General features: G+C 47.6%; 1 protein-coding gene across 1 annotated transcript; it reads left to right on the top strand.

The window, feature by feature from the left end:
* Positions 1-2,224: 2,224 nt before the first annotated feature.
* On the top strand, positions 2,225-13,517 carry LOC111154904 (retinol binding protein 7). Its single transcript, XM_022514857.1, has 4 exons — positions 2,225-2,297; positions 10,454-10,632; positions 10,759-10,860; positions 13,262-13,517. The coding sequence occupies exons 1-4, from the start codon at positions 2,225-2,227 to the stop codon at positions 13,310-13,312; spliced, it is 405 nt and encodes a 134-aa protein (XP_022370565.1). The 3' UTR covers positions 13,313-13,517.
* The last annotated feature ends 884 nt before the right edge of the window (positions 13,518-14,401 follow it).

Raw genomic sequence — 14,401 nt, 5'->3', positions numbered from 1 at the left:
GCTGCCTTCGGCTCAGGTCATGATCTCAGGGTCCTGGGATCGAGCCCCCCATCGGGCTCTCTGCTCAGCAGGGAGTCTGCTTCCCTCTCTCTCTCTGCCTGCTTCTCTGTCTACTTGCTCTCTCTCTCTCTCAAATAAATAAATAAAATCTTCTAAAGGAAAAAAAAGATGTATTCTCAGGGCATCTGACTGGCTCCGTTGGAACAGCACGGGACTCTCTATCTTGGGGTCTTGAGTTTGAGTCCCACGTTGGGTGTAGAGATATTTAAAAAGATCTCTTCTCGGGGCGCCTGGGTGGCTCAGTGGGTTAAGCCGCTGCCTTCGGCTCAGGTCATGATCTCAGGGTCCTGGGATCGAGCCCCGCATCGGGCTCTCTGCTCAGCAGGGAGCCTGCTTCCTCCTCTCTCTACCTGCCTCTCTGCCTGCTTGTGATCTCTCTCTGTCAAAAAAAAAAAAAAAAAAAAAAAAAGAAAAATAGGACAAAACTGGAGGGTTTTAAAGAGAGGAGTGAGAAGATCTGAATTACATTTCTCAAAAGCTTGCCCTGACGGCAGTGTGGAGAACGCTTTGATGGGGTCAGAGGGGAAGTAGCAAGTCCAGGGAGGAGGCAAGACGTGATGGCAGCTTGGGTTAGGATAGTAGAACCAACAGGACTTGCTGACGGATTGGAACAAATGAGCAGAGAAGAGTGAAATCCACATTTATCTACTGGGGTTTTGGTGTGAGCTACCAGATGACTGGTGAACCAGTCATGTGGTTTATGGAGACGAGGAAAGTGAAGAAGAACTATTGCCTGCCACCCCGGATGTGCTGTTTGAGATGCATTTCAGACATCCAAGCGGGGACATCAAGTGGGCAGTGAGTGGTGGCACAGGAGGTCAGAAGTCAAGATGCCTGGGTTTGAATCCAGACTCTTCCACAAACCGTATGACCTTGCACAAATTATCTAACCTCTCTTTGTCTCAGTTTTTGTCTGTCAAACGAACATAATAAAGTAACTACCGAAGAAGCAGAATTTTGTGACAAACGATAATATACACAGTAAGCACTCAATAAATGTTAACTATTAATATATTTGAGTCTGTGGCGCCTGGCTGGCTCAGTTGGTAGAACATGCGATTCTTGGTCTCCAGGTTGTAAGTTCAAGCCCCAACTGGGTGTAGAGATTCCTTAAAAATAAAATCTTGGGGCACCTGGCTGGCTCAGTTGGTAGAATATGCGACTCGCAATCACAGGGTCATGAGTTCAAGCCCCACATTGGGTGTGGAGCCTATTTAAAATACAATAAAATGAAAAGAATCTTTACTATATAAATATATTTAAAGATTCATATTAATAAATAATATAAAGAAAAATGTATCAATATTTAAAATACATATAAATATAAAACTTTATATTTAATATATATTAAATATAAATATATATTTGAGTCTGGAGCTGATGGGTGAGGTCAGAAATAGTCTCTAAATTTTGGAGCCAGCCTATATGGATGGTGTTTGTGGCTAATATTCTGGGTTAGCCTATGTTCCCAACCCTCTTCTCTGTTGCCTTTCTCTACTGTCAAGACTGAACCCGAGTTGTGAGATTCCTCAGGCTCCCCCGCTGTTACAAGTGGCATGTGACATAGCTTTGGCAATGACCGTGAGCAGGAATCTAATGAAGGGATAATGGCAGATGGTGCTTTGCCCCTTCCTCCTCACCTGGAACGTGGATGTGCTGGCTGGAATCCCAGCAGCCAGTTCATGACGGTGAGGTAACCAGCAGGCAAAAAGACCAGCGGGCTCCCAGCGATGCCACTGCCACCTGTCGGAGCTGCCAGATGGTCATTCGTCCCAGGACGGCTCGATGGGTGCGAGAACAGTCGTCTGTGTATACTGAGACCACAGAGTTGGGTTTATGGGCCAGAAACGCTAATTAATGCCATGAGCCTGAAAGTTTCTTTTGGTTATTATTCCCAGCCGGCGGAGAGAAGCGTGGCCGGGAACACGCCGTGGGGCGCGCCTGGGCTCAGAGTTCGCGGGGAGGAGGGGAGGCGGGGGAAGCAGGCGTGGCCACGCGGGGGCAGAAAACCCGGGGCGCGCGGAGCCCGCAGGGTTTCCCAGCGGGGGCGTCCGAGGCTCGGCTCCTCCCGGCGCCGCTGTCCCTCGCGGTCCCCACGCCGGCCCGCGTTTCCGGCCCCGCAGACAAGCCGAGTTCCCGCCGGCCGCGGTCGCGCTGTCCCGCCATGCCCGTCGACCTCAGCGGCACCTGGAACCTGCTCAGCAGCGACAACTTCGAGGGCTACATGGTGGCCCTAGGTAGGGCGGGAGGGGCCGTCTTGGGGTCGGCGCGGAGGCCGCCGGGCCTGGCCGGGGCGGCCGGCGCCCCGTCCCCTCTTCCGCTGGTCTCCCCTCCCGTCTCCCTGTCCTCCATCCCTCCCGTCCACCCTCCGATCCTCCCACCCCGTTTCCCAGTCTCCCCGGCCTGTGTCCCTACCTCCGACCATGCAATGTCACCCCAATCCCCTGTCCCTCCATCTCCCTGTCTCCCCGTCCTCCACCCCCTTCTCCCTGTCCCCCACCCCCTTCTCCCTGTACCTCCTCTTCCGTCCACCCCCGCCCCGTCCATCCTCCATCCTCCTCCCCGTCCCCTTCCTTTCCGCTCCGCCGTCGCGGGTCTGTCCGCTTCTGCCCCCGTCGATCTCTGTCCTCCCCCTGGCCAAGTCTCCCGCCCCACCGCGGACCGCTGAGACCCGGTCACCTCGCAGGAGGACTCGGGGGGTCCGAGGGCGTCCTACCGGCGAGAGGGCGTGCGGGCCGCTCAGCGGCGGGGCTCTGGGTGACTCTGCTACGGAGGTCGCCGGCCCTCCGAGTCCCCAGCTCCGGGCGGCACTCCGCTGCACGAGGTCCCCGCGCCCCCCACCAGGCGACTCTGGTGCCCTCTAGAGTTCGGGAACCGCTTTGGAAATCTTTAGTTTTCTGACTTCGCCTCTCCCCTGGAGGGCGTGAGGGGGAACAAGAAACCCAGACCCCTTGGTGGTCACCCACGCTCAGCCCCAAGGGTGCAGTGCCAGCCCTGGACGGTGGCAGATGCCTGGAGGTGTCGCTTCTACCCCCACCCTGCCCGGCCCTGCTCCCTCCAGCGCATAGCAGGGAGCCCGTTCTGCGGGCTGGAAAGGGACTCTGTGGTCGCCTGCGGTATGTAAGGGGTGGCGGGGTCTGACCCATGACCTTGCTTCCCAGGTGGCTTCAAGAAGACCTGGTAGAATGCCTCTCTTACGGATTCCCCGTTTGTACTGCTCTGTCAGATGCGGGCGTCAGAGCACCTCTGTACCCAGCGCCTTCCCCTAAGTGACGCCAGTCAGTGGCCAGAGCTGCTGGGAGCCTGGGGACCCGGCAGCTGTCCTGGTTTCTCCTTATCTGACACTGGGTCTGTTTTTCCATCTATAAATTGAGAGGGAAGAAGGGGTCTGATTTGTTTCTTTAAAAAAAACACAAAAACGTGGTAAAATATACATAACATAAAAATGGCCATTTAAACTCTTTTGAAATGTACAGTTCTGTGGTCCCGGTGTGTTTTTAAGAGTTGGGTGCTTTTGGTAGGCTTCTGTTCCCTTCTCACACTAAGTAGGGAAGTGGGGGGCCTCTCAAGCTAACTCTGATTCAGGCCACCATAAAACCCTGTAGCGAAGGAAAGGAATATTTTGCTCATCCCATCCTAGGTTCGTTGGCTGGGGTTCTGTGAATTAGATCAGCGAAAGACGGATTAACCGCCGGAAGTCAGCTGCACCTGCGCCATGAGGGCACCTGGGAGCCCCTCCGTGTTGTGCAGTTGGAACTTGAACGTGGCTGTAGAGCACCTTAGCAAGGAGTAACTCTGTAGAGAAGTGACAAGACAGAGACTTTGAGTTTGCAGGGGGGCAAATTGTGGGGAAGGTAACTAACAATACAAGGGGAGACCAACAGAAAATAGGGGCTGGTTGGGAAGGTTTATCATGTAGTTCTTCTGGGGCCATCTCCCAGCTGCTGTCTAGAGTCGTCTCCCTACCTTCTGCCTGTCCTGGAACAGAGGGGAGAGGGGACAACTTCACAAACTTATGTCCTGCTTTTAGGCAAATGGAGGAAGGCAGAGAGCTTCCTTCTGTCGGCTTCTTCCTGATTGCCTTCTCCCCAGTATGCCAGAGTGGCAATATTTTGGGGTGTCTTATCCTGCTCTCCCTTCAACCTGAATCTCATTTCCTTTCTGTTTCCAATTCCTAAGTAGGAATGAATGCTCATGTTTCCCGAAGGTGGTAGGTCCTCATACGTTACTACCTGTCCACCTCCAAATTAGTGGTGACATGTGGTGACACATGACCATAAGTGCTTTCTTCCTTGATTTATCCGCCTGCGATCTGGCTACTTGTGTGGGGGACAAAGGCGAAATGTCAGGTGATGGCTTTGAATGTTGCCTTGATGTGTACTGTGTTTGTGACAATCTCCCTGGCTTTTAGGGCAAAAGGGAATGGAGTCAGAGTCACCATTCCAAGTATAGGAAGACATCCTGTGCTAAGTCTGGTATTACAAAGCGGCCTCCCGCACATCAGAATAAGCGTTTTTCACAACATGTTAGTACCATCCTTCATCTGGCCCCACACTTTCTTGCTTTTCTGTATGCTCTCCTATGATTTCCTTGTTTGATGCTTTTTTCCCCATGATGTCAGTAGAAGCTTAACAATGACCTGCTACTGTATTTGATCCTAGAAGCTAACAGGCTATTTATTTGTTTACTCAACATCTTTATTTATCATGCAACTCCCTTCCCAGAGGACTAACCCGTGTAGTACTGAGTCAGCATCCTGCCTCACAACCCCTCTTCTGACTTTCGGTTCAGGTTCCAGAAAGATACTGGATCTTGACAACACACATAAGTCTTACTTGCAATCTGTTTTCCAAAAGAATTGTAAGGGCGCTAAGGGTTTCTGGAATAGAGAGGCCTTTTAGGGTAACAGAGCACCACACCGGAAGCCCAGCGAGCTTCACCATTGACTGTGGGTCATCGAATCAAAGTTACATAACTTGTCAGTTCCTTTAGCTTCCCCTTTTGTTAACTGAGGTCGTTGGGCCAGATCTGATATTCTAAGTATCTCAATTACAAGAGATCGCTTGCATTTTATACGATAGCTGAAATCAGACTTAAAACCTCTTGTCAGTTCCTCACAAGTTGGGAAGAAAGCGATCGGAAAGACATAAGGAACACAGACTCCAGGGTCTACCCGGTCTCCCTGAGGCAGATCAGGGGCTCAGGACCAGCAGAGGGTAGGGTTTTGTTACTCAGAACTAGCTGGAATTTTTTTTTTTAAAGGTTTTATTTATTTGGCAGAGAGAGAGAAATCACAAGTAGGCAGAGAGGCAGGCAGAGAGAGAGGAGGAAGCAGGCTCCCGGCTGAGCAGAGAGCCCGATGTGGGGCTCGATCCCAGGACCCTGGGATCATGACCTGAGCCGAAGCCAAAGGCTTAACCCACTGAGCCACCCAGGTGACCCTAAGCAGGCACCTCTTAGCTTGCAGACTCTGAGCTTCACCCCAGACCCCAGATCTACCCCATCACAATCGGCATCGAACCAGATTCTCGGGTGATTCGGATGCCAATTAAAATTCAAGAAGTGCTGCTCTCTGATGTGTCAGGTGGTCCTTGGGACAACTGCAGAATGGAACTCCAGTTGACTCTGAACACACAGGTTTGAACTAGGCGGGTCTGCTTATATGAGGATTTTTTAAAAATATAAATTCAGTATAGAATTCATGTATTTTCGCTTCCTCACGATTTTCTTAATGACATTTCTTCTCTAGCTTACTTTATTGTAAGAATACGGCATCTAATACACATAACATACAGAATGTGTATTAACTGTTGGCGCTATCGGGAAGGCTTCCCGTCACTAGCAGGCTATTAGTAGTGAAGTGTTGAGGGAGTCAAAAGTTATACAAGGATTTTCAGCTGAGCACACAGATGGTGGGGGGGGGGGACTCCCCTAACCCTTGTGATGTTTGAGAGTCAACGGTACCATAAAACCTATTGTCCCTATTGATGTATATTCTTTTTTTAAAATAATTTTTTAAAAGATTTTAGTTATTTATTTGACACAGAGATCACAAGTAGGCAGAGAGGCAGGCAGAGAGAGGGGAGGAAGCAGGCTCCCCACTGAGCAGAGGGGGCTCAATCCCAGGACCCTGGGATCATGACCTGAGCCAAAGGCAGAGGCTTAACCCACTGAGCCACCCAGGCGCCCCCCTATTGATGTATATTCTAATGCCAACTTATGCAGAAGTATTTAGACCTTTCCTGAGGACTTTTGCCTCTACTAATGGCAAACTAGTTTATTTATACTAACTCTCCCAAAGAAAATAGCTAAATTAAGCTAGACCAAAAATATATATGTTTTTTTAACAGACTGTAGTTTCACTGTGAGTCATTCTTGGTTGTCCAGAAAAACCTCAAGACCTGAACTTGAATTCAGGTGCTTCCAGACAGCTAGTAGCATCTTTTTTTTTTCTTTAAAGATTTTATTTACTGATTTGTTAGAGAGAGAGAGAGAGAGAAAGAGAGCACTCACAGTCAGGGAGAGTGGTAGGCAGAGGGAGAAGCAGACTCCCCACTGAGCAGGGGGCCCTATGTGGGACTCGCTCCCAGGACCCTGGGACCATGACTAGAGCTGAAAGCAGATGCTTAACTGATTGAGCCACCCAGGTGTCCCGGAGACAGCTAGTAGCCTTAAAAGCAGTTAAAACAGAACAAAATAAAACAAACCAAGGGGGGGTGGAAAAAACTCTCTTTGGAGGAAGAGAACAAGGTCTTGAATTGTTTCTATGTGTATATGAACTTCTTAAAGAATGTGAGAGAGTACCAAAATGATAAAGAATTATCATGCCAAGGTCTAGGAGAGAATAAGGATCCAGAGAGGGGAGCCCAGCACTTAGGGTGGCTGCTCCCTTCAGGGTGCTTGTCCGACTAAGCTGCACTCGGGGGAGCTGCATAGGATTGGGGCAGGGGGCGAAAGTGGGAGTCCTGAGTCAGCCAGGGGTAGAGACCCTGTAAACCCACATTCTGGGCTGGGATTCTGAAAAGCTGCACCTGAGAAGCAAGGGAGGGAGACCTGGAAGTAAAGAGCTTTTGAACAGAGTATAGTTTCACTGTGAATCATCTTGATGGCCCAGAAAAATCTCAAGACTTGAACTTGAATTCAGATGCGTCCAGATAGCTAGTGGCCTTGAAAGCAATTAAAAAACCCTCTTTGGAGGAAGAGAACTATGTGCACACTCTACAGAAACAATACCCAGGAAATAATCACAGTCAAGCAAGTACCTAAGGAGACAAAAACACATGACAAGAAAATTCTGGAAGGTGTTGGCTCTGTCACGGTGATCGTGGCTCTGTCTGTTGCCGTGACTGTGGGTGTTTGCTGAAGACCAAACACGTTGAATTGCACATATTAAACACGTAACTGCTTTTTGTACATCAATTATATCTCAATAAAGCTGTTAAAAAAATTAAAGGACCCTGATAGCAAGAATCCGTAGAAACAACCAACAACAGAAACAGGATCTCCAGACACTGGGATTATCCGAAATAGAACAAGAAGCAGTTACGCTGAGCTTAATTATGGCAAGGAATCAGAATCTATACAAAGTAACAGCAGAATTGAGAAAGAAACAAATAGAAATTCAGAATTGAAACATAAAAAGCAAACTTAGAAACTTAGCAAGCACTGTTCTCAGATTCTCCTCTGTGTCCCGTGGTTTCCGAGATAAGGATACCCCTAACCTCCGTTGTAGAGAAGGCCACCCTGGTATGAGGGTCTTAGGACTTGCCTGAGGGGAAGGTCCGAGAGCTGTTCTCGCACATACCACTCCTCAAATTCCTTCAGCTCCAACTACTCTATATGCCAAGCTACCATATTTTGGGGGGAGCATGACCTAAGCCCCATCAAGAACAGAGTTTCTGCCCAGGAGGATGAAAAAGTTCTAGAATTAGGTAACGGTGGTGACTGGACAACATTGTGAATCTACTTACCACCCTTGAACTGTATGCCTTAAAAACGGATAAAATAGTGAATTTTATGTTACGTATATTTTATCGTGATAAAAAAATTATCAAAGAACATTCTATTGCAAGAGGACTTCAGTAGAAATCCTATAATAATCCTATATTATGTTAAAAAATTAAAACTCCTTTTAAATGCAGTTGTTTGTGTTGATTAATAAGTACATTTTGTGAATTAGCCTTCTCTCCTGTCTTCACCATCTCTTATTGATGTGAGAAAGAAAGGCAAAAAAAAAATTCAATTTCCTTTCTTCCTATAGCCCATTGTCAAGTCCTTGAAACAGGTAGAGTGAACTTCCCCTGGGAGCTCAGATACCTCAATGCTGACACTTGCTAAAGGTGAAAGGCAATCTTAGCCCGACTCCCAGGATCCTGTATGTCTACTTTAACATATAAAATTCCTTTGGAAACTTCCTTTCTCTTTGCCCCCCAAGATCCAAATTGGCGATCATCCTCCAAGCATATGACCCACTGGTATACATCTGAAGGGTCTCATGATTGAGTTTTTACTAGACGGTAATAAATGACCTTCTCCTAACAATAACTAGCTCCCTCAGGTTCCTGGAAACCTTGTTTCTGAAATACCTGGGAGACTTACTCTATCCCTAAACCCCTCCCAACTTGAAAGTATTTAACGGGCCACTCCTCGTGACCCCGGTGCAGTGCTTTCTGCCCACAAGTCCAGTCCCTGTGCTTTAATAAAACTACCATTTTGCACCAAAGACATCTCAAGAATTCTTTCTTAGCCATTGGCTTTGAACCCTAACATCTTTCCTACATCATTATGACTTTACACAGTGAACTAAAACATGTTTGTTTGTTTGCTTGTTTTAAGATCTTATTTATTTATTAGAGAGAGACAGAGAGAGAGGGAACACAAGCAGGGGGAGTGGAAGAAGGAGAAGCAGGCTTCCTGCTGAGCGGAGAGCCCAATGCGGGGCTTGATCCCAGGTCATGGGACCATGACCTGAGCCAAAGGCAGATGCTTAATGACTGAGCCACCCAGGCACCCCTAAAATTTTTTAAAATTTTTATTTAAATTTAATTAATGAACATCAAGTGTATTCTTAGTTTCAGAGGTAGAGTTCAGGGACTCCTCAGTTGTCTATAACAAATGCTGTCTTAATCCCTAGTGTAAATTCATGAAGCGGATAAAGGCTGAGTCGCGGTGCTTGAGTTTGGGTTGGGCCCGAGTGCTGTCCCCTTGGCTTCTTTATCCTCTTCTCCGCCCCCTGGGACTGCTTCTTCCAGGCCCGACTGCAAATCCATTACCTGAGGTACAGTCGGCCAATGACTCTTCCCTGAAAGCTGTTCAAGCTTTTTTTTTTTTTAAAGATTTTTTTTAAAGATTTTATTAATTTATTTATTTGACAGACAGAGATCACAAGTAGACAGAGAGGCAGGCAGAGAGAGAGGGGGATGCTGAGCAGAGAGCCTGATGCGGGGCTCGATCCCAGGACCCCGGAACCATGACCTGAGCCAAAGGCAGAGGCTTTAACCCACTGAGCCACCCAGGTGCCCCTGTTCAAGCTTTTTTTTTTTTTTTTTTTGTTCAAGCTTTTAAAAAAGATTTTATTTATTTATTTGACAAATAGAGATCACAAGTAGGCAGAGAGTCAGGCAGAGAGAGAGGGGGAAGCAGGCTCCCTGATGAGCAGAGAGCCCCATGTGGGGCTTCATCCCAGGACCCTGGGATCATGAGCGGAGCCGAAGGCAGAGGCCCCAACCCACTGAGCCACCCAGGCGCCCCTCAAGCTTTTTTAATCAAGTCTTTGGATAGAGTTCTGCCAGGACAGCTCCCTACAGATCCAATTTCGGCACCAACTGGCACTGAAATCATCAAAGAAACACTAGCCATGAAATGCAATGATTCTGAGGACGCCTGCCAGATTCTTCACTTTCGCATCTTGAGTAAACGTTGAGACTTCTTTTTTTAAAAGTTTTTTTTTTAAGATTTTATTTATTTATTTGATAGAGAGTGAGAGAGAGAATGACAGGGGAGAGGGTCAGAGGGAGAAGCAGACTCCTCATGGAGCTGGGAGCCCGATGTGGGACTTCGATCCCAGGGTTCCAGGACCATGACCTGAGCCGAAGGCAGTCGCTTAACCAACTGAGCCACCCAGGTGCCCCGAGACTTCTTTTTTTAAAAATTGTTTCTTGGAGCGCCGGGGTGGCCCAGTCAGTGAAGCATCTGCCTTCAGCTCAGGTCATGATCCCATGACCTGGGATCGAGCCCCACATCGGGCTCCCTGCTCAGTGAGGAGCCTGCTGCTCCCTCTCCCACTCCCCCTGCTTATGTTCCCTGTCCCACTGTCTCTCTTTCTGTATCAAATAAATAAATAAAATATTTTTAAAATAATAAATAAATAAATAAGTAAAAATGGTCTTTTAAGGTATTGACTTTGCTACCCGCAAGGTAGCCAAGTTGCTGAAGCCACAGAAAGTGACTGAGCAAAACGGGGATTCCTTTGGCATCCACACATACAGCAGCCTGAGGAACTACCTTGTTACATTTAAAGTCGGAGACGAATTTGACGAGGATAATAAAGGCCTGGATAACAGGAAATGCAAGGTAAAAAAAAAATTTTTTTCAAATGATAATATAAGGCTCTTGATTTTGCAAGATTAACTTGGCCTTCTTAGTACCCGCTGAGGACCTGCCACAGCAAACCAGACTCTTGTCCCCTCTCTCACGCAGAGCTTGGTCACCTGGGACAATGACAGACTCACTTGTGTCCAGAAGGGGGAGAAGAAGAACAGAGGCTGGACCCATTGGATTGAAGGGGACAAACTCCATCTGGTACTCGCCACACTGTGTTTGTACATCTGATGAGATGAAACCATGACTGTGTCCCACCACTCCAGCCCACTGTTTTCAATCTGGCCTGTCACCTTCTGGTCTCTGGCGGAGTATTCTGCTTTTTCATTTACGACAAAACATATTCCGGGTTTCAAAATAATTTTCCTGTTGAATTCATGATGTGTTAATTTAAAAAAAATATGGAGGAGCGCGTGGGTGGCTCAGTCGGTTAAGCATCTGCCTTTGGCTCAGGTCGTGATCCCAGGGTGCTGGGATCGAGTTCCGCATCTGGCTCCCTGCTCTCTCTCGCTATCTCTCTCTCTCTCTCAAATAAGTAAATAAAAACTTTAAAAAAAAAAAGTAAAATAAGAAAATTTATATATGTGTATATTACATTACCTAAATATATTTTATATATATATATAAAATAAGGTAGTAAACTGGCTTCATACTATTCTATCAGGTTGGTGAACTATCATTTTTAAAAAACATTTCCATAATCTCAGTGTCCAGGAGTGTTGTTCTGGGGCATTTTCTGCCATTGCTTAAATTCACATAAATAGAGCCTTTTGCATCCGTGGATTTATTTCCTTAGGAAGAATTCAGAGAACCCTCGTTGGAGGCGCGCACATCATTGCCGCTCTCTACTTAGCTGCCTTACTCACTTCCGAAAGGGCATCTCCTTGCTGATGCTGCCAGCACTTCATGAACATACAAGTTATAACTCAAGCTAATCAATAATTTCTGAATATAATTTAGAAGGTATGGGGGCGTCTGGTGGCTCAGTCGGTTGAGTGTCCGATTCTTGATCTCAGCTCAGGTCTTGATCTCAGGGTTGCGAGTTTAAGCCCCTCATTCGGCTCCGTGCTGGGTGTGGAGCCTGCTTAAAAAGAGAGAGAGAGAGAGAGAGAGAGTGTGTGTATGAAATTGTACATCAAGGCTTAACTACAACTTTTTATTTATTTTATTTATTTATTTGACAGAGAGAGAGACAGCGAGAGAGTGAACACAAGCAGGGGGAGTGGGAGAGGGAGAAGCAGACTTCCCACTGGGCAGGGAACCCGGTGCGGGGCTCCATCCCAGGACCCTGGGACCATGACCTGAGCCGAAGGCAGAGGCTTTAACCCACTGAACCACCCAGGTGCCCCCGATTTTGGCTTTTTAAATGAGAATTGCTTCCTGCCATATATATTAGAATGGCTTACATTTTTTGAGTGATGATTTTGGGCTCAATTACTGTGCTAAATCTTTGCATGCACTATCTGACTTAGTCTTCAAGACAGTCCTGTGAAAGGGACACAATTTTTCCCATTTACACATGAGACTGAGATTTAGAAATTCCCCATGGCTGCCAAGTGGAGATGCAAATCCAGGTCTGATAAAAATGTGTGCTTTCAACTCTACACCTTTTTGCCTCAATGTCCATGAAACCCAAGCCAGAACAGTGGAAACAAAATTAGAGCCCTTATCTTAAAATCCTAGATCGATAAATCTTACACTCTTCTGATGATAGAAACAAAATTAAGAATAAATAAACAATATGCCGTCACAAAAATGTAATATGGAACTTCAAAGAAAACACCAAATACGTTTGAGGATATTCGGATTTGTTGGCGGTAAGATGTAATGTTCAAATGGCATGCATCCTTTCATGGATCCGTGAACTCTGCCCAAGCCGAGAATAGAGGGACCCTTCTTCTGAGGCCACTCACAGGACAATCCCTCCATGCTGTGGTATAACATGAATAAATATTTGGTCTTTGTGCCTGATTCCTAAAACCCTTGGAATCTTCAATGAGTGTCTCCTGTAGGCTAATGAGATGATTGGAGATTGGGGTCTCCCAGATGGCCAAAGGTTTAGTCAATCATCCCTACATAACGAAACCTCCACCAACACCCCTAAACGAGAGGGTTTTGGAGAGCCTCGTAGTTGGTGAAAACATTGATGTGCTGGGAGGGTGGTGTTCCTGGAGGCGGCCTGGAAGGTCGGCACACACACCCCCATACTGTGTCCTATGCATCTACTTGGCTGTTCTTGGGTTGGATCCTTTATAATAAACCGTAAATGTAAGTAAAGAGTGTTTCTGTGAACCATTCTAGCAAATTATTGAAACTGAGGAGGGGGTTGTGGGAATCCCGCTCGTAGCTGCTGGGTCAGGAGTTCGGGTGGGCTTCTTATGACCGATGTCTGAAGTAGGGGCCGTTTTGGGGACTGAGCCCTTCACCTGTGGGGTCTCCGCTAGCTCTGGGTCATTAGTATCAGAATCGAATTGAATTGTTGGACACCCAGTTGGAAAAGACACCGCAGATTTCGTGTCAGCACTGTTGTGAGTAATAATAATAATAATCACCCACTTTGCCCACGCATCTTCTTTCTCCTCCTGTTCCTCCTTGTCCCTAGGAAATGTTCTGTGAAGGCCAAGTGTGCAAACAGACGTTCCGGAGAGCCTGAGCCGTATCCAGCCCCAGGGCCCACATGCGACTGCAGCTTTATGTTGAAATCTATCCCCAAATGAACAGATGTTTGTCTGTCCTGGTCTGGCGACAGGAACCTGTGGTGGGAGAGCTGTCCCACAGCCTGTACCAGAAGCGATTTACTCAGACTGTGGCAAAACGGCTCCGTTTCAATAAACCTGTCCAACGATCCCAACTTTTTTTCCTCCTAATTAGTGTATCCTATTATTTGAAAAAATGCACCATGACACACCAATGAACAGGATGTAATTCCACCTTCAAAGTCTAGTGAAGAAAAGGACAAAACAAGCATCAGAACTGCGGTGTTAAGTGCGGGCGACTATGAGAGCTCAGTGGGGGGACCTGACTTCTGGGGACAGGCAAGGGGCGGCAGGGGTTGGGGGTAGCGGAGGGGGGTCTCTAAGCTCAGAACTGAAGCATGAGTGGGCAGGAAGCATTCTAGTAAAAGGCTGGGGGTAAGTTGGAGGGTGTTCGAGGAACTGAAAGACTGCGTTTGCTGGAGCGTCGGCGTATGTGGGTGGAGTGGTAAGAGAAATCAGAGGAGGCTGGAAGCAGGCAGGGAGCCTGTCATGAAGAATCTGGAAGGTGGGGTGACAGAGCTAAGATTTGTCCCCAAGGTCATAGGGAGATGGTGCCTGGCTCTAAGCAGATCTGCACATCCAGGTTGGCTCACAGAAGGGAACCCCAACTGCACAGGGGAGAAAGGGCGGTAGGTGGGGGATGCAACTTGGGAGCCAGTTTAGAAAGCACTGCTAGAAATCCCCGTGTGAGCTGGTGATGGTCAGGGGCAGCCGGACGGAGCCCCAGTCCCAAATACAGTGAATGGACTCAGGGCTGCAGAGAAATAGCTAATCATTTAGGACGCAGAGTCCATAGTCCAAGGTGGTCCATGAGTTTATGAGCTGTAGGGATGATGGAAGGGGAGGAGTCAAGGAAGACACCCTCTTTTGGGTTCCTCCAGCTGTTAAGAAGGGAGGTCAGAGCCAACCAGAAAGAAGGCAACACAACCAGAAGAATGAGCTCTGGATTTTGAGGGGCCTGTGCTCAGTGTGAGCCAGGCTGGTGG

This window comes from Enhydra lutris, unplaced genomic scaffold (assembly GCF_002288905.1).
Source record: "Enhydra lutris kenyoni isolate GAN:26980312 unplaced genomic scaffold, ASM228890v2 scaffoldscaffold38, whole genome shotgun sequence".
In the NCBI taxonomy this organism is placed as follows: Eukaryota; Metazoa; Chordata; class Mammalia; order Carnivora; family Mustelidae; genus Enhydra; species Enhydra lutris.
Note: the sequence above shows the minus strand (reverse complement) of the source record. Positions and strands in the feature narration are given on the sequence as shown.

Coding starts and splice junctions, on each gene's coding strand:
- LOC111154904 (XM_022514857.1), top strand. CDS start 2,225: ATGCCCGTCGACCTCAGCGGCACCTGGAACCTGCTCAGCAGCGACAAC. Junction 2,298..10,453: donor GGGCTACATGGTGGCCCTAG/GTAGGGCGGGAG, acceptor TGGTCTTTTAAG/GTATTGACTTTGCTACCCGC. Junction 10,633..10,758: donor TGGATAACAGGAAATGCAAG/GTAAAAAAAAAA, acceptor TCTCTCACGCAG/AGCTTGGTCACCTGGGACAA.